Source organism: Mustela nigripes, chromosome 6, assembly GCF_022355385.1.
Source record: "Mustela nigripes isolate SB6536 chromosome 6, MUSNIG.SB6536, whole genome shotgun sequence".
In the NCBI taxonomy this organism is placed as follows: domain Eukaryota; kingdom Metazoa; phylum Chordata; class Mammalia; order Carnivora; family Mustelidae; genus Mustela; species Mustela nigripes.
Genome location: NC_081562.1, coordinates 84,912,238 through 84,926,717, shown reverse-complemented (window position 1 = coordinate 84,926,717; position 14,480 = coordinate 84,912,238). Strand labels below are relative to the sequence as shown.

Here is a 14,480-nt window from a genome sequence, read left to right as displayed (position 1 = left end):
CCCCTGTCGGGATAGGCTCGTGAAAAGTCCCCATTTGTAGAGTTCATATAAGCCCTCTACACAGACGATCTTAGTTCATTCTCCAACATCCGTTTGGGCTAAGTATTCTTAGGCCCCTTTTCTAGGTGAAGAAACAGATTTTGGAGAGTCGGGATTCTCATCCAGATCTGTCTTGTTGGCTTAGCTCCGGGAGCCCGGAGACTCCAAGGAGCTTATCAAAGGTCAGGAGCTTACAGTGCAACTTACATGTGTACAGAGAGGCCTGGCTAGGGAGGGGGAAAGGGAGACGGGCCAGGGGGCTTCGTGAAACAGCCGGGTGTCTCAGGTAGCCTCCTTCACCTGCGGGCACCACTCCCTCACCCCGGACGGTGCCTCCCCTCGTAAAGTTAGGATTGGGGGCAGTAGTGTCTGAGAAAGTGCCAACATGCTGCTTGGCACACAGGATACACTCCATTGGGAGCATAATTTCCTGCTCTTTGGTTTCCTTAGTTCTGATATAGGTGTTGCCGAGAGCATGGCGTCCCCTTTGTGGTTGTGAGGATTAAAGAAGCCAGTGTGTGTTGCCAAAGGGCCATAAAGCCTCATGTGTTGCTCATCCCTCTTTGGTATCTGAATGATGTCCAGCTGACAGCTGGCCCTTTCCACTGGCTCTTTTCTCAGCCTGCAGTGCTCTTCCTGCTCCAGGATTTCATCTGGATGTCCCCGAGCTCTCTGTTTTGGTGTCACCTCTCGGTGCCTTATTGGGACCTGACGTATGTCCATTGGCTTCTCGGCGCATTATTTGCCCCCGGCCCCAGTAGAATGGAAGCTTCATAGAGGCAGGGCTTTCTCTGGCTTGTTGATCCCCAAGACCCAGTGCCTGGCACACAACGGGAGCCCAGTAAATGCTTGTGGAATGCATGACTGATGTCGTCTCCCTCTTTCTCCATAGGTGAGGTGACCATTCTGGCTGCTAGTGTGACCATTCTGGCTGCCAGCCTGGGTGAGGAGGCAGAGACAGGTGAGGGGCTTTGAGAGCCTGTGCCTGTTGTGGGGGACGGAGGGGGACTGGAGGAGAAGGGTGGGGGGTGGGGAAGGCATTCCCTGCGCCTCACTGCAGGGGACAGAGGAGGGGTGGTTCAGATGCCTGCCCACTGAGCTGCTAGAGGGCTCCTCTCTTCCTTGGTCTGAAAGTGCTAAACTCCTTTTGTGGGGGCTACAGGGGGGTAGAGAGGCACATAATCTGTGGTGGACTGGGGGCCTCCGCCCTTTTACATTAGGAAGGGTTTTCCCATTTCCTGGAAATTTCTGCGCTATTTCTGCAAAAGAAGGACATGAGGACTTTCCTCTAGAAGAGAAATTGCAACTCAAATAGCAGCCGAAGGCTTGTCAGGTACAGCCAGGAACCATGGCCACAGTCCAGTGACCTCTATGTCACGACACAGGACAGAAGCCTGGCTCTGCTGTTCGCAGGCAGTGACAAGCGAGTCATTGCTTGTCATCAGTCTGTCCCAGACATGCCAGGTAGCCCACTAAGGAGTGGGAGTCTGGGCAGGGAAATGAATGCAGAGTCCCTGCCTTCATGAGTCGACCCTCCCGGGAAGGCGGTTCCAGAACCGCAAGGGAGCGGTGCCTGACCTGGACTTGGAGCAGGAACCCTGAAGAATACATAGGAAGGACTTGCTGGGCGGAAAGCGGGGAGGTGTCAGAGGGAATGGCATGCACCCCAAGACTGGGCCACTGGGGCCTGGCCCTGGCCAGGAGCAGGGAACTGGTGAGGCAGCGGGCTCACTCCCACTGTGCCTGGAAGATGGAGTGTGCCGGTTTGAGGCAGATTGCAACAGAGAGTTCAGCTTTCTTGGCCGGTGGCCAGCGTCTGTGTGACCTGTGAAAGGGTGAGCGCAGGGACTGAGGTTTGTAAAACAATGGTCTCCGTTCTTAGAATGGGAAGAGTATGTCTGTCCTGGGATCAGAAGAGCCTGAGTTGTTACAGTGTCAGTGGCCCATCGGTCACACTAAGCTTCCAGAATGCTGACGAGGTTTTGTCGTCCTCCTCCTCCACTCTCCTCCGCCCTGTGCCCTGGAGTAGCCTGCCGGGTGTCTCTCACGTGTTCCCAGGGCCCGATGTCAGAGGCCATGGACCAGCCCGCTGGGAGTCCTGGAAAGCCGAGGCCGGGAGAGGGTGGTGACAGCGGCACGGAGCCGGGCACCTGCCAGGAGCTGCTGCACCGACTTCGGGAGCTAGAGGTGGGGCACCAGGCAGGGTGGGGGTGGCAGGGCCCTCCGGAGCTTGGGTAGGCTTTATGCATGTGGGTGGACCTTCCTCTCAACTGGTTTTGCTGGGCTGGAGCAGAGCCTAACATTCTTTAGCAAAGTTCCTCTGAGAAGCCCTTTCTTTGCTCTGAGCTCTCCAACCTGGACTGGGGGTAAGGGGGTGCAGCTTGCCGGCAAGAGCATGCATAGGAACAGGGCTGTCCTGGCCCCCAGATGGCTCCCTTCTTTATCCTTTTACCTTTTACCTTTTGTCTCCCCCCAATTTTCATGCCCTTGCCGGTCTAGGAAAGGTGTGGTCACAGAGGCCCCAGGAAGAAGGGTTTAGATGACCCAGGACTTAGGGGTTGAGGGACAAGGATCCCTCCACCAAGCTCTTCGCCATGTTCTTAAGACACTGCCCTCCTCCCTTCAGCCTCCTCTGCCCTCCCTCCAGGGAACCAAGGATTACTCTGGCACCTCCCAGCTTAGGTCCTCTTGGCCACCATGTCTCTGCAGTCCTCCAACCTCCCTGACTGAGGTTGGGATTTATAGAAAACCAGCTATCTCAGCTCTGCCTTTCTGATGCCTTCCATCCGTCTCTGTAGGCCTTGCTATGGGGAATCCAGCCAGAGCTGGTGTAGCTGGTAGACTCCATGCTTCCCTTTCCTCACTAAGGAGTTTGCCCAGGTGGAGGACTGATCCCAGAGCCTCCTTGTTGGCCCTCTTTCTCCCTCCTGCAGGCAGAGAACTCGGCGCTTGCCCAGGCCAATGAAAACCAGCGGGAGACCTATGAGCGCTGTCTAGATGAGGTCTGTGAGGTCTCCAGGGGGACTGATGCAGGGGGAGCTGGGGAAGCGGGGAGGGGCACGGGCTGTCAGTGCTCCAGGCAGAGGCCGATGGGCTGAAGCTCTGCCTTGGGCCCTCTGTCCCCAGGTTGCCAACCATGTGGTGCAGGCACTGCTAAACCAGAAGGTAAGCGGCCATGGGGAGATGGGGAGATCTTCTCACCCCTAAGCCCAGACACCCTGGGGAGAGGCCCCGAATATAGCAGGGGGAGTCCTTCCTGAGGACCCCGAGCCTATTCACGCAGGGGCTAGAGGAGGGAGCTTGGTGGAAATGGACTATTGACCCTCCAACAAGGCTCCTTCTCCCCACCTCGGACAGGTCCCTACTGTTCTGCCTGGAGGCACAGGTGGGCTAGGTAAGGCCAGGTCTCTGAGTAACTTTGATTTGGGCTTGAACCCTTCCCCAGTACTGGCCCCAGCAGGCTTCTCCAGATTGTGATGGCCCTGATCGCAGTGTTAATATTGTGAGCATAAGGTAGCATCTAAATATTTACTCAAGTACTGTGGGAACTTCTTGACTTCTGAGCCACTCTGACCCCCAAGTCTTCCTCTGCCTTATATGGACCCTTCTTTGATGTGTGGTTTCTAAGAGGCCGGGGTTGGCTCAGGGATGGGAAAGATGCCAAAGGGAGTGGGATTTACCTCCCACTGGGGGTGGTAGACTTTAGAGAATTTATCATCCCCAGAAAATGTGACAGCTATCAACACAGGCAGGCTCAGCTCCCCCTAGACTAGGAGGCTGCAGGAGAAGGGCACGCACAGCGGGAGTGCCTGTCACTCTGGTGAAGGAGACTGGGCTCCTACCCCTCACCCCCTCCCTGCCATCCTCTCCTTGTCTCCCTCCACCTCCCCGGGCTCAGGACCTGCGGGAGGAGTGCATCAAGCTGAAGAAGAGGGTGTTTGACCTGGAACGGCAGAACCAGATGCTGAGTGCCCTGTTTCAGCAGAAACTCCAGCTGACGACAGGCTCCCTCCCTCAGGTGGGCACAAGCTTCACCTTCCCTTCTCCTACCTCTGCTTCCTGCTGCTCCCAGCCCCATCAGCTTCATCACCTCCTTCTCTCCTGACACCTGAAGAAGCAGGCCACCAGCCATCCCTTCCGTTCTGGGAGCTGTGGCCCTATGGGGAAGCCTGATAGATGTGAGCCTTAGGTGGGGAGGGAAAGATTCCCTGAGTCCCCTCAAGCTTGGCCCTCCCCACCTCCCAGGTGCTCCTTGCCTGGCTGGAGGGCATCCCTTGTTGTTGACAGAGAAGGTTCTTGCTTGGCTCTGGCTCTGTGTGGGGTGATGGGCGGAGGCTGAAAATGCAATGATTTCAAGCTCCCAAGGGGCTCCTTTGGCCATGGAGTTGCTTCTTCTTGGCCAGGGGCAGGGGTGGGGCTGGGCGTAAGGCGCCCAGTGCTGGGTGTCACAGAGAGGTCAGGAAAGGCACTTCCCCCCGGGTCACTCTGTGTGTGCACATAGTTGCCTACGCTCGCCCAGTGACATGCAGGCATGTCCTCAAACGCTAGCCCCTGATCGTAGACCTGCCTTACCCAGGAAAAGCAGAAACTACTGGTAGTGAATCCTGAACTCAGTCAAGATGTCACTTGGGGGAGCCTGGGTGGCTCAGTCGGTTAAGTGGCTGACTCTTGATCTCAGCTCAGGTCTTGATCTCAAGGTAGTGAGTTCATGCTCTATACTGGACTTAAAACAACAACAGAAAAAGATGTCACTTGCAGTCTCTCTATCAGGAGCCCCAAGGCTGGGTGAGATGGGGGGTGGGAGGACCAAGCCCAGCCCCAGGGAGTGGAGGTGAACCTTGGGTTCTGAGGTCAGCATATCCCTGCCCTACCCGCAACCTTAACAACAAGAGAAGCACCTTCTGTGTGTATCTGTCTGATGCAAGCCAGGCAGCTCTTGGCCCCCAGACCTTAAGCAGGATGTTCCACAGCTCACTGGGAAGCCCCAGCCCCTGGTTGAAGCATCTCATCACTCTGGCCTTTTTGGAGGCTCTGCTCCCAAGCCTGTGCGGAGCGGTCTGAGTTGGTGACAGTGACCATGTAGCTCTTCCTGTCCTGGATCTGTCCCTGCTACCAAGGTCACCTGGACTCCCCAGAGGCCTAAGCCCACTAGCCAAGCCTACCCTGTCCATGCCTTTCCTTGGTGACCAGTGATAACAGAGGTGTGGAGCATGCTTAAATCACTAAAATGAAATCTGGGGCCTTTGAGGGTTTGGGGCAATAATAGCTCTATCTTCCCCAGCAGTAACATGACATAATAAAAAGAGCATGAACCTTGGCCTCAGATACGCTTGGATGGGGTCCCTAACTGAGCTAATTCTTAGCTGTGTGACCCTGGGCAAATTATTTAACCTTATGAACCCCAGTTTTTTTCTCATAAGTGAAGATTAAGATCCTTATGTTGCAGGTTGTCATGAGGATGAAATGAAATACTATATAGTGTTTGGCCCTTAGTCGTGGTCAATAACTAGCAGCTGCTTATCATTATTAATGTTACTCTCAGGCTGTGCTTTGTTATGATGAAAGCTCCATTGAGCAAATGGTAATTAAGCTCTTACAGTGAGCAGTGCCTTTGCCAACACGTATATGGAATTGGACATGGAATTGGATGAGGCAGTGTCTGTGCCGAGCACAGAAACCCTTGGGGCGGTACTGCTCCAAGCTAAAGCAGGTCCACAGATAGCCATCATACGGGGCTGTAACATCCAGGGGCCCAAAGGGGTGAGAGGCCAGCAGAGTGGCCTTAAGGAAGTAACACTGGACCTGGGCCTTGCTGCACAGGTGATTTGAAAAGTAGAGTTGGGGGTCGGGAGAAAGGAGGCCCTGTGGGAGTAACCTCGGCAGAAGCCAGCTATTCGGCTGGGCTGGAATGAAGGCTGTGCGAAGGGCAGTGAGTGAGAACCAGAAGTGGAGGGAAGGACTAGCAGGCTGGGCCCAGAAAGCTGGTGGAGGGGTCTAGACCATCTCCTTTAGGCAGTGGACAGGGGTAGGAGACTTGGAGCACAAAGATGCTTTAGATGAAAAAGGAAAAATCACTTCTGCTTTGTGGATAAGGGGTTGGTAAAGCCACCGAACCAGGTCAGGGAGACAAATAGCCGAGCAGCTTCCAGACCAGAAGAGTGAGGATCCGAGCTATAGCCGGCCCCCACCCCCAACCCCCTCAGAAGAGGGAGAAAGGCCACAGAGGCAGGAGTTTAAAGCTAACTCCTGTCTAGTCAAGATGCCTTAGAGATGAAAACGACATTCTCAGGGATGGAGAGAAGTGACCGGTGATTAGTAGTACCCTCGACATCCTCAGGGACCAGTTGGGGGAGGACAGAAATGATAATTCCTGCCACCTCTGTTCTCCGACCCAGTAACAAATGCCTTTCCCTTAGTCTCAGCCGTCCCGGGGAAGCTCAGGACACAGGCAGTCAACAGGAAGGGGCCCCGCAGAGAAGCAGAGTGCCCTTGGAGTCTCCGGGGGCACCCAAATTAGGCTGGCCACTGCCCTCTGCCCCAGGGACGTTGTTCTTTCTCCAGAGCCCCAAACCAGCCCCATCTCCCTGTCACCTGGGGCCACATGGCTTCATTCTGTCTGTGCACGGTCTCCCAGGGCTCCTCTGTCCAAGTGGTGGGGACAGTGGCAGAAGCCACACTGGAAGCCAAGAGACATCCCCTGAAGGAGCAGACTTGGCAAGGGGAAGGCCGAACTTCAGGAGGGGGCAGGGTCTCTGGACAGAGCACCCCTGGGCTGACTCTGCCTCTTACCTGCAGATCCCACTAACGCCGCTCCAGCCGCCGCCAGAGCCCCCGGCCTCCCCGTCCCTGAGCTCTGTCGAGGGACCGACCACCTCGCTGCCTCTGGGGCACTGTGCGGGGCAGAGAGAGGTAGGAGGGCTGGGCACAGTGGTCTGTGGTTTCACTGGCAACGGACTCCTCAGTCACTACTGCGTTGCTTTTTCTTAAGGAGTCCCAGGGGAAGGGCCCGCTTCCTGGGGCCCAGATGCCGGTCTGGGTGTGAGCCCTCAGTGGTCAGCCTTAGACCGAGAGAAACAGGATCCCACTGGCGATCGCTAGCCTTGCAAGCAAAGTTAGTTAGTGGTAGACTTGTGTGGATCACCTTTCCTGAGCTCTCACTCGGTGCTGCACACCTGGGTCTCACATATTTTTTAGTAATTTTTGGCCTATATTTACAGTTGTCTATTTTTTTTTTTAAGATTTTATTTATTTATTTGACAGACAGAGATCACAAGTACGCAGACAGGCAGGCAGAGAGAGAGGAGGAAGCAGGGTCCCTGCTGAGCAGAGAGCCCCATGCAGGGCTCGATCCCAGGACCCTGGGATCATGACCTGAGGTGAAGGCAGAGGCTTTAACCCACTGAGCCACCCAGGTGCCCCTACAGTTGTCTATTTATTCAAGTCTAGAACTATTATTCATTTATTCTTTTGCTTCTCTGGTTTGCTTTATTTTATGAGGTTAAGCATAATCACCACCCCATTTTATAGGCAATGCCTTGAAGCTCAAGTTAAACTTGCTGAGTCCATACAACTAGTTGAGCAGTAGACCTGGGACTTGAACCTGCATAGTCTGGCTCAAGGGCGCAGGTAGTTAACCACTTTGCCAGAGAAGCTGGGCCCAAGAAGGAGCTGGGCAGAAACAGGGAGAGGCTTGCCATGGAGCTTCCCCAGTTCCCGCCTCCCGGGGGAGCAGGTCTGCAGCACAGCTGTCTGACCTGAGAAGGCCTGGGCTTGCCGGCAGGGACTGACTTAGCACTTGGCCCCATTGCCTCCCCTTCTTGAGTCTGTGTTCTTTCTGGAGCCTGGAAAACAGACAGGCCTCCCTCCCCTGGGGCAAACATAGATATCCAGGTTGTAGGTGGTGTCAGCCCTGCTAACCCAAATAGCAGTGGGGGAAGTCTGTACCCTGCCTCAGGTACACCAGGAGGAAGAGGTGGGCTAACCAGGGCCCAGTGACTTGAGGAAGTTGAGCTGTCCTATCAGAAAAGCTGTTCGTTCCTTGTGGGGACTCCAACAAAACCAGGCCTGCTATGTTCCTGACACAGTCAGTCTGGTCCAGCTCAGGTCCTGGGCCTGCACATGGGCTCCAGCTCACATCCTTTCTCCCCAAAGGTATGTTGGGAGCAGCAGCTACGGCCAGGAGGCCCAGGACCCCCAGCCGCCCCACCGCTGGCCCTGGATGCCCTGTCCCCGTTCCTTCGAAAGAAAGCGCAGATCCTGGAGGTGCTAAGAGCCCTGGAAGAGACCGACCCCTTGCTGCTTTGCTCGCCTGCCACCCCGTGGCGACCTCCCAGTGAGGGTCCTGGCTCCCCAGAGCCCATCAATGGCGAGCTGTGTGGCCCACCCCAACCTGAACCCTCCTCCTGGGCCCCCTACCTGCTCCTAGGCCCTGGTAGCCTGGGAGGCCTGCTACACTGGGAGCGCCTCTTGGGGGGCCCAGGGGAGGAAGAGGGTGCTGGGCGGATCTGGGGCCCTGGTAGGGGCGCCTCCCAGGCTCCAGGCACTGGCTCTGGGGTCCCCTGTGCCCCAGGCAGCAGCTCCTCCTCTTCCTCTGATGAGGCAGGTGACCCCAATGAGGCGCCCAGCCCGGACACCCTACTTGGGGCCCTGGCCCGCAAACAGTTGAACCTGGGCCAGCTCCTTGAGGACACAGAGTCTTACCTGCAGGCCTTCTTGGCCGGGGCTGCAGGCCCACTCAGTGGGGACCTGCCAGGTCCTGGTCAGCCATCTACTCCAGACCAGGGGCCCCCACAGCTGTCCAAGTCCAAAGGCCTCCCCAAGTCAGCTTGGGGTGGGGTTACTCCAGAGGCCCAGAGGCCAGGCTTTGGTGCTACCTCAGAGGGCCAGGGGCCCCTCCCCTTCCTCAGCCTGTTCATGGGTGCGGGTGATGCCCCCCTTGGCTCACGGCCTGGGCACCCCTACTCCTCATCTCAGGTGAAAAGCAAGCTCCAAATTGGCCCCTCTTCTCCTGGGGAAGCCCAGGGGCCACTTCTGCCCTCTCCAGCCAGAGGTCTCAAGTTTCTAAAGCTGCCTCCAGCTTCAGATAAGGTCCCCAGCCCAGGAGGCCCCCAGCTCAGCCCCCAGCTTCCCCGGAACTCCCGAATTCCCTGTCGAAACAGTGGCTCTGATGGCAGCCCCTCCCCACTACTGGCCCGCAGGGGTCTGGGTGGAGGAGAGCTATCCCTGGAGGGAGCACAGGGCCTGCCCACCAGCCCTTCCCCCTGCTCCGCAGCTCTGGACTCTGCACAGCTCAGACCACCCCCACCAGCCTTGTCTACCACACTGTCCCCAGGACCCGTGGTTTCTCCCTGCTATGAGAACATTCTGGACCTTTCCCGGAGCACCTTTAGGGGGCCTTCCCCAGAGCCACCTCCATCCCCACTGCAGGTACCCACCTACCCACAGTTAACCCTGGAGGTACCACGGGCCCCTGAGGTCCTCAGAAGTCCTGGAGCTCCCTCCAGCCCTTGCCTCCCAGAACCCTGCTCCTATGGGAGTGCCCAGGAGAAGAGTCTGGACAAAACTGGCTCGGAGTCTCCCCATCCTGGCCGCCGGACCCCCAGCAGCTCATCCAAGAAACCCAACCAGGGGGCCGGGAGGCGACCTGGGGATCCTGGCTACACCCCTCTGCGGGACAGACTGGCGGCCCTGGGGAAACTGAAGACTGGCCCCGAGGGGCTGGAGAAAAACGGGGTGCCAGCCAAGCCTGGCGCCGAGAAGGCCCGGGGAGCAGGGAGGTCAGGGGAGAGCCCTGGAGACATGGCACCTCCCACCCCCAGGCCTCCTGAGGGGCCAGAAGCCAAGGGGGCCCTGCGGGGGGCAGTGGCCTTGGGCACGAGCAGCCTGAAGCAGCAAGAACCTGGGCTCCTGGGAGACCCCGGGGCCCGCATCTACTCCTCCCACTCCATGGGGGCCCGGGTGGACCTGGAGCCTGTCTCACCGCGGAGCTGCCTCACCAAAGTGGAGCTGGCCAAGAGCCGGCTGGCAGGGGCCCTGTGCCCCCAGGCACCCCGCACCCCTGCCAAAGCACCAACCTCAGCCCCCAGCCTTGGCAAGCCCAGTAAGAGCCCCCATGGCAGCCCGACGAAGCTGCCTTCCAAGTCACCCACCAAGGTGGTACCGCGCCCTGTGGCCCCACCGACCACCAAGGAACCCCCGAAGCTTGACAAGGGGAAGGGCCCGCCTTGGGCTGACTGTGGTGACGCTCCAGCCCAGCCTTCGGCCCCCACCCCCAGCCCGGCGGACCCCAGCCAAGGCCCCGAGGGCCGGGCCCCACACTCGGCCATCGAGGAGAAGGTGATGAAGGGCATCGAGGAGAATGTGCTGCGGCTGCAGGGCCAGGAGCGGGCGCCGGGCACTGAGGCCAAGCACCGCAATGCCAGCAGCATCGCCAGCTGGTTCGGCCTGAAGAAGAGCAAACTGCCGGCGCTGAACCGCCGCACCGAGACCACCAAGAGCAAGGAAGGGGCCGGTGGGGGCTCCCCGCTCCGGAAGGAGGGCAAGATGGAAGCCCGGAAACTGGAGGCCGAGAGCCTCAACATCTCCAAGCTGATGGCTAAGGCGGAAGACCTGCGCCGGGCCCTGGAGGAAGAGAAGGCCTACCTGAGCAGCAGGGCACGGCCACGGCCCGGAGGCCCAGCCCCGGGACCGAGTACCGGGCTGGGGCAGGTGCAGGGCCAGCTGGCTGGCATGTACCAGGGCGCTGACACCTTCATGCAGCAGCTCCTCAACAGGTGAGGGTGGTCGGAGACCAGGCTGCGGGTGCGAGTGGCTGGGGGTCACTCTTCCCTCCCTGGGCCCGCCTGGGGCTGGGACTGCTTTTCCTGAGAGCAGAAAGGGTAGGGGGTCAAGTACAATGCCACCAGAGCAGCTGGGGGTTAACAGCCTGGCCCAGAGGAGAGACTAGGTCTTGGGTCCGAAGCCTGGGGTTTGTGCCCCAGGTCCACCCCTCTCTGGCTGTGTGGTGTTGCACGTGCTAAGACCCGGCATCTCATTTAAGGGGAGCTGACCATCCACGGTTTCCTAAATCGTCTCTGGCGTCAGCCGAGGCACCGGAAGTGCTGCCTGCACAAGAAGTTAGGGGACTGCTGGTTCCCAACGGGGGGCTGATAGCTCACTCTGGGATTTTCTGCCCTATAGCACAAGGGGGCTCCCCTTCCCATCTTGCCCACTCAGATTCGGTGGCCGGAGCAGGGTTGCAGAGAAGGGGCCATCTGTCTGGTCTCGGGGTTGCTTCATCCGGGCCAGATGAGGCAGAATGTCTGTGGGGGTTGGGTACCAGGTGGGGTGTGTCATGTATGGACAGGAGGTGACCAGGCTGCCATCTACTAGCAAATGGTATCACGAGATCTCTGGGTCTAACCTTGTATGGCTTTGGGGAACTTGTCCCATCTCCCCTGCCCCTGCTGTTTCTCTGAGGTTTTCCCTAGAGTCTCTGCCTGTCCCCAGCATCAGGAGGGGTTGCTGGCAGCAGCCACCAGGGCTACATCCCCTATCCCAGGGGCAGAGAGCAGTGGGGATTTCACAAGACCCACCCCCACCAGCAGGAGTGAGGTTGGAGTGGATGCACCCAGGCCTCCCTTCACCTTCGTCTACACTGCTGCCCGTAGGGTGGATGGCAAGGAGCTGCCGCCCAAGAACTGGCGGGAGCCCAAACCCGAGTATGGCGATTTCCAGCCAGTGTCCTCTGACCCCAAGAACCCCTGGCCAGCCTGTGGGCCTCGAAATGGCCTGGTGGGGCCTCTTCAGGGCTGTGGAAAACCTCCTGGAAAGGTAGGCTCTTGACCGCTAGGTATTGGGCCTGGCTCTGTGGCCTGACTCAATGTCCCACCCCTTGGAGGGTCCACTTCCCTGGGGTGTGGAAGCTGGTGGGTGTGCTCTTGGTCTCTGGGGGCTGGTGGGCTCTAGGGGTCCTAATGACGGAGCTTGGGTAGGGGCTTGGGAGGGGGCGGAAGGAAGGGGTCCTGAGGTCTCCCGTACCCCCACACAGCCGAACAGCGAATCAGGAAGGCGGGAAGAGATGCCCTCAGAGGACAACCTGGCTGAGCCAGTGCCCACCTCACACTTCACAGGTCAGCAGGGTCAGGGGCCAAGGATGGGAGCCGTCCCTCACCCCCTGCCCACTTTGTTCCTTTCCTGTCACTGCAGCAGGTGCCAGGCCCTGAGCACCATCTTGGGGCCAAGCACCAGGTGGGCATTGGGGCTGCACAGAATTAAATCCCTCCCTGCCCTCGGGTCCCTGGCCAGCCACCCAAAGGTATCCCTGCAAGTCTAGGGTAGTGGAGGGGGAGGACTGGCAGGGCTGACAGCTGGTTGGGCAGGGAGGGGCTATGACCAGGTGGGGAGCCTGGACTGAGGCAGGAAGCCAGAAGAAGGCGGCGGAGGGGCTGAGACCATGGCCTCACATCCCCAACTTCCCCTCCCCTCCCCAGCCTGTGGCTCCTTGACTCGAACCCTGGACAGTGGCATTGGGACCTTTCCACCCCCAGACCATGGCAGCAATGGGACCCCCAGCAAGAATCTTCCCAAGACAAAGCCACCACGGCTGGACCCCCCACCCGGAGTGCCCCCGGCTCGGCCCCCATCCCTTACCAAAGTCCCCCGCCGTGCTCACACGCTGGAGCGTGAGGTGCCAGGCATAGAGGAGCTGCTGGTGAGTGGGCGGCACCCTAGCATGCCGGCCTTCCCCGCACTGCTCACCGCCACTCCGGGCCACCGGGGCCATCAGCCCTGTCCTGACGGTAAGTGTCTGCGCGGAAGCGTGTGTCATCCCTGGAGCTCTGCCTGCCAACATCCACCTTCCCCTTGTCCCCTTGCAGATCCCTGTGAAGACCCAGGTCCTCCCCCTCCCGTCCAGCTGGCTAAGAACTGGACTTTCCCCAACGCAAGGGCAACCAACAGCTCCACTGACCCTTTTCTTTGCCCATCCCGACAATTGGAGGGGCTGCCCAGGACCCCCATGGTGAGCATGACCAGAGGGGAAAGGGACAGGCCCAGAGGGCGGGGGGATGACATGGGGAGCCCAGTTCCTGTCTTCGAAGAGGCTGAAGGGTGAGCTCCCTTGGATGCCCCTCTGGGCAGCCCAACCACCTGCCCTTTCTCACACTGCTCTTGGAGAAAGGGTTTCTCTCCCCGCAGAACGTCGGCAGGACCACATTCAGTTGTGCCTCTAGTCGCCTTGGTGGGCCCCATGGGCAGCACCCTATCAGGTGGGAGGAGCCCGGCATCTCTCAGGCCCGGCTGGGAGGTGAAAGGCGCCTCCTCCTGAGCTTCCCTTCCTTTCCCAGGCCCTGCCCGTTGACCGGAAGCGGAGCCTGGAGCCCAGCCGCCCAGCCCCTCCTCCCCAGGGCCCGGCATTCGGAGGTAGCCGCACGCCCAGCACGTCGGACATGGGCGAGGAAGGGAGAGTGGCCAGTGGGGGTCCCCCAGGTCTGGAGACCTCAGAGTCTCTCAGCGACTCCCTCTACGATTCGCTTTCCTCCTGTGGGAGTCAGGGCTGAGGGGCCACGCCGCACGACGGCCCCTCTCTGGAGTTGGAAACCACTGACTGGACCAGCTCTCCTCCTGCCCCATCCCTTGGGGCAGGTGGGGCCCCTCCCTGCAGGGACCAAGGAGGCAGATGGATCAGAAGGTGAAGGGGGTCCCTGACACACCCCACTGCCCACCGCTGCTGTGGAGGAGATGACCGCTCTCAGCTCAGGGAGAGACCCCACCCTTGGTCCCTTCTCTCACCTGGAGTAAGGCTCTTCCTCCGAGGGACTGGGGGTTCAAGGTCGCTGTGTCCTGGTCCCCGCTACCCCTTTCGGGCTGAGCCATCCTGTGGTGCTGGGCTTCCCGCCCGCCAGCTGTGCCATCTCTGCCCAACCCGGCTGCTCCCTGCCCTGGAGCCCCGTGGGACTAGCCCAGAGGCCCCGGGCCAGTGGAGTCTAGGGGCAAAGGGTCAAGTTGCCTTCTCTCTCTGTCTGCCCTGGTCCTCCCTGCTGTCTGGATGGTGCTGCCCTCCCTACCCCATGTCTTTGGGGTCCATTTGTCTGTCTTTTTGTTGTTTTTTTTTATATTGAAGCGCCTGGCCCAGTCCCCAGCCCCCATCCCTGTGCTGCGGTTAATTTATCTGTCGTTAAGAACTCGGCTGCTCGGCTTCCAGCCTCTGCTTCTGCCCTCTTCCTAATAAAATGTGGAGGCCCCTCCCTGCCCTGGACTCCGCTTTTTCTCTGGGAGGACTCCGGGTCGGACAGAGGGGTGGAGGCTGTGTGGGCACCAGGCTGCGGGACCCCAGGGACCTAGACTTTGCCTCAGGTGCCCTTGTCACCTTAGAAGGTCACTAAACATCGGGGAAGTGGGGCCTGCTTAGGCTTGGACTGGTTCCTGGGGTCAGGGGGATTCGTTCTTCCTGGGGTAGGGCG

At 59.2% G+C, this 14,480-nt stretch overlaps 1 protein-coding gene across 6 annotated transcripts in view; it reads left to right on the top strand.

The window, feature by feature from the left end:
• The window catches only part of NCKAP5L (NCK associated protein 5 like), a 30,433-nt gene extending 16,158 nt beyond the window's left edge, over positions 1-14,275 (top strand). For 3 of the 6 annotated variants that reach the window (XM_059403052.1, XM_059403055.1, XM_059403056.1), the window contains 12 exons: positions 932-1,000; positions 2,069-2,226; positions 2,973-3,041; positions 3,166-3,204; positions 3,938-4,057; positions 6,835-6,948; positions 8,191-10,811; positions 11,625-11,850; positions 12,068-12,149; positions 12,510-12,818; positions 12,897-13,039; positions 13,365-14,275. In XM_059403052.1, coding sequence (XP_059259035.1) covers positions 932-1,000; positions 2,069-2,226; positions 2,973-3,041; positions 3,166-3,204; positions 3,938-4,057; positions 6,835-6,948; positions 8,191-10,811; positions 11,625-11,850; positions 12,068-12,149; positions 12,510-12,818; positions 12,897-13,039; positions 13,365-13,577 — 4,163 coding nt within the window. In that variant the 3' untranslated portion in view covers positions 13,578-14,275. The remainder of the gene's footprint in view (positions 1-931; positions 1,001-2,068; positions 2,227-2,972; positions 3,042-3,165; positions 3,205-3,937; positions 4,058-6,834; positions 6,949-8,190; positions 10,812-11,624; positions 11,851-12,067; positions 12,150-12,509; positions 12,819-12,896; positions 13,040-13,364) is intronic. The other 3 variants (XM_059403053.1, XM_059403054.1, XM_059403058.1) reach the window with 3 other exon arrangements.
• The last annotated feature ends 205 nt before the right edge of the window (positions 14,276-14,480 follow it).